At 74.0% G+C, this 3,285-nt stretch overlaps 2 protein-coding genes across 2 annotated transcripts in view; one reads left to right on the forward strand and one right to left on the reverse strand.

Moving 5' to 3' along the window:
- The window catches only part of CHLNCDRAFT_57406 (expressed protein), a gene marked incomplete at both ends in the record, with an annotated part of 3,344 nt that extends 1,825 nt beyond the window's left edge, over positions 1–1,519 (reverse strand). The window contains 2 exons of the mRNA XM_005849279.1: positions 325–687; positions 914–1,519. Of these exons, the coding sequence (XP_005849341.1) occupies positions 325–687; positions 914–1,519 (969 nt within the window). The remainder of the gene's footprint in view (positions 1–324; positions 688–913) is intronic.
- A 238-nt stretch (positions 1,520–1,757) lies between these two features.
- The window catches only part of CHLNCDRAFT_51331 (hypothetical protein), a gene marked incomplete at both ends in the record, with an annotated part of 9,391 nt that continues 7,863 nt past the window's right edge, over positions 1,758–3,285 (forward strand). Inside the window, 4 exons of the mRNA XM_005849075.1 lie at positions 1,758–1,926; positions 2,173–2,341; positions 2,570–2,788; positions 3,023–3,169. Coding sequence (XP_005849137.1) covers positions 1,758–1,926; positions 2,173–2,341; positions 2,570–2,788; positions 3,023–3,169 — 704 coding nt within the window. The remainder of the gene's footprint in view (positions 1,927–2,172; positions 2,342–2,569; positions 2,789–3,022; positions 3,170–3,285) is intronic.

A 3,285-nucleotide genomic window follows, 5' to 3' on the forward strand; every position in this document is an offset into this window, starting at 1 on the left:
GCCAGCAGCTCGGCTGCGCCAAGGCTGGCGGCCCGTGGCCGCGGCCGGCGCGGCGGCCGGCGCCGCCCGCCTTGCCTTCCTGTCTGCCTCCCGCGGACTAGGCTGCTATAGAAACCAGGCGCTGCCAGCCCTGCAGGGTGCGAGAAGGCAGGGCGCACGCGGCATGGGGGCTGCGGCCGCGCCAGCCATGCAGGCGGCAGCGCAAGCAGCGGGGGGGCGCCGCCCTGCGCGGCGCCCGGCTCGGTGGCAGCCAGTCGACACCTGCATGGGGGAGGCGTGCAGCAGGCGGGCGGCAGGCAGGCGGCAGGAGGCGGCAGCACCCACCAGCGAGATCTGAACCCCCGTGGCGAGGTTGGGGTATGCAGCCGCCATGGCCGCCGCCGCCGCCCCCGGCGCGCCCGGCACCGCCGCCTGCACCGCGCCCGCCACCGCCGCCGCCTGCTGCTGCTGCGCCGCCTTGATCGCCTCCGCCGTCACAATCTGGATGCCGCCGGCGGTCATGGTGGGGACGGGCATGGCCATGCCGGGCACGCCCGCCAGGGGCTGCACCCCCGGCGCCGCCGCCGCCGCCGCCGCCGCCGCCATCCCCGCGGGCTGCGCCGCCGCCTGGGGCACCGGCTGGGCCGCCGAGAAGAAGATGGGGTAGGGCGACTCTCCCAGCGGGTCGCCATTCACCTCAATGTGCAGCTGCAGGAGGGCGGGGAGGGAGGGAGTGGAAAGCGCGGGCGGCGAAAGCGGGGCTGGGTGGGTGCACCTCGTGTAGGGATATCGCTGCCGCCGTGCGGCAGCATGCAGCCTGCGAGCCTTGCAGCGAGTAGCTGTGCGCCGGCGATGGCAAGAAGGCGGCGTGAGCTGGCCAGGGCTGGAGGCGGCCGCGCCAACAGCGCCGCTGCTGCTGCTGCGCAGCACCCACCTGGTAGTTGCCCTTGGTGGGCACGGCGTAGGAGGCGGTGTAGGTGCCGTCGCCGTGGTCCACCACCTCCGCCTGGATGGGCTCCGGCTCCTCGGCCGCGCCCGGCGCCGCCGTCGGCTCCACCAGCACCAGGATGTGCGCGCCGCCCTCCCTGATGCGCTTGCCCGCGCTGTCCCTGGCCGTGATGGTGAGCTTGACGGGCTGGCACGCGGAGGCGCCCGAGAAGCCCGGGCCATGGGCCCGGCAGCGAGAGGCATCGATCGGGCCGGGTGGCTGCTCGGGGGCCGCCTGATCCTCGTCCTCCTCGCTGTCTCGCTCCACGCCGTGCTCGGCAGGCACGTCGGTGCCCTGCACGATCAGGCCGCCGGGCGGCGGGGGCGCCTCCAGGAAGAGCGGGCCCTTGGCGGGCTTGGCCTCGTCATCGCCGGCCTCCTTGGCCCCTCCCTCCCCTCCAGCCGCCGCTGCATCCTTGCCAGCCGCCTTGGCCGCCTGCTTGGCCCGAGTCTCTGCCAGAATCTGCGCCAGCAGAGGTGGGAGCGGGGGCACGTCCTCAGCCGCCTTTTGCCGTCTCAGGCGCTCCGCCTCATCCAGGCCAGCTGCGTCCATGGCGAAAATGGGTTGTCAGGAGGCGGAAAGCTATGTTGAGGTGGCCGTCGATTGGAAGGCAGGCCATGCCGATGAGCTGCATTCCCCAATCTGCACATGCATGCACATATATCTGCATCTGCTAGCTTGACTGCACGAAAAGGACAGTCTGCACAACTTGCAGCCCGGCCACTGTCGGCCGCCGTCACGCACTGCAGCGCGGCACCACTCAGACTTGCTGTGGTAACGGCAGATCGCAATGCAGCTTGCTCAGCTGCCGGGGCAACGCACTGTCGGTGGCACCACATGCCGCAGACACAGCCGCCGGCCGCTCAGGCCCTGTGCTGCGGCCAAGAAGGACAGCAATGCCGCCGCTGACGTGAAGGCGGCGCGCCTGTCCCGCATTCTGCGCCAGTATGATGCCGCAGGTGCGCCAGGCGACGGCCAGCGGCGGCGGCGGCGGCGGCACGCTTGCGAGCCTGCCAGCCTCGCTCCGCTGCATCGCGTTGCATGCCAGCACCACCGCGGTGGCCCCAGCACACGCGCTGTCGACACGCCCGCCCCTGCCATTGCCAAGCCCTCCCTCCCCACCCCGCTCCTCCCCACGCCGCGCCAACCCCCACCCTTGCGCGCCGCCACGCGCCCCGCCCCTCCCCCTGCGCCCGCCCCCGCAGGCCCCACCCAGCAGGCCGACCTGGAGCAGTACCTGGCGCAGCGCAACGAGCGCATGGGCGGCGAGGAGGCGGGGGCCAGCCGCGGACTGCGCGCATCCGCCGGTAGCCGCGCATCCAGCGAGCGCGAGCTGGCCCGCCTCGACCTCTACATGCCGCTGGGGCCCAACGGGTGCGCCGCCTGGCAGGGGGTGCGCGGGGTGGCAAGCGCGCGCCGCCGCGGCGCGGGGCGCCACGCCATGCCGCGCGGCGTGGGCCGCTGCACCGTGCCTGCCACGCCGCGCGGATTCCGCTGCGCTGCGCTCCGTGTGCAGAGCTTGCGTGCACGGCGCAGCCAGCACAGCCCGCCGCCTGCCCGCCTGCCCAGCACCGTGCCGCCCCACCCCCTGCCGTCCTGCAGCGTGCGCCAGGCCAACTACGGGCTGCACGGCGGGGGCGAGGTGCACTGGTGGGCGCTGCGGGTGAAGGCGGGGCGCGAGAAGCAGGTGGCCGAGGCGCTGGAGCGGCTGGTGGTGGAGCTGCTGCCGCCGCTGGAGGCGGCGGAGGAGGGGGGTGCCCCCCGCCAGCGCACCATCGAGACCTGGGTGCCCAAGAAGAGCCTGCGGGTGTGGAGCCCCAAGTGAGTCGGCAGGGCGGCGGCTGCCAGGCGGCGGCCGGTTGGCGGCGGCCGGCAGGCGGTGGCGGCGCGGCAGGCGCCTCGCCGCCGCCTCCCTACCCCCCCACGCCGCCATCCACCCTCCCTCCACACACACACATACCTCTATCCTCCGCAGCAGCCAGCCCACCCCGACCCCTGCCCACCAGCCACACTCACCCACCCGCAACCCCCCACCCTCCCTCACTCACCCCGCAGGACGGGCAAGATGGGCAGCAAGGTGCTGCGCTACCCGGCCACCTACCCCGCCGTGCTGGCCAGCGGCGACAACGGCGGCTGGGTGCTAGCGCGCACCGTGCTGGACTCGGAGCTGTACAGCAGGGTCAAGGCCAACCCCTCCTTCATGTGAGGGGCCCGCGCACGTGGGGGGATAGGGAGAGAGTGTGTGTGTGTGTGTGTGTGGCCCTCCTGGGGGGCTCGGCACGCCAGGCGGCGGCGCCCGACTCCGCTCCCGGCGCATG

The sequence above is a fragment of the Chlorella variabilis genome (assembly GCF_000147415.1).
Source record: "Chlorella variabilis unplaced genomic scaffold CHLNCscaffold_6, whole genome shotgun sequence".
Classification (NCBI taxonomy): domain Eukaryota; kingdom Viridiplantae; phylum Chlorophyta; class Trebouxiophyceae; order Chlorellales; family Chlorellaceae; genus Chlorella; species Chlorella variabilis.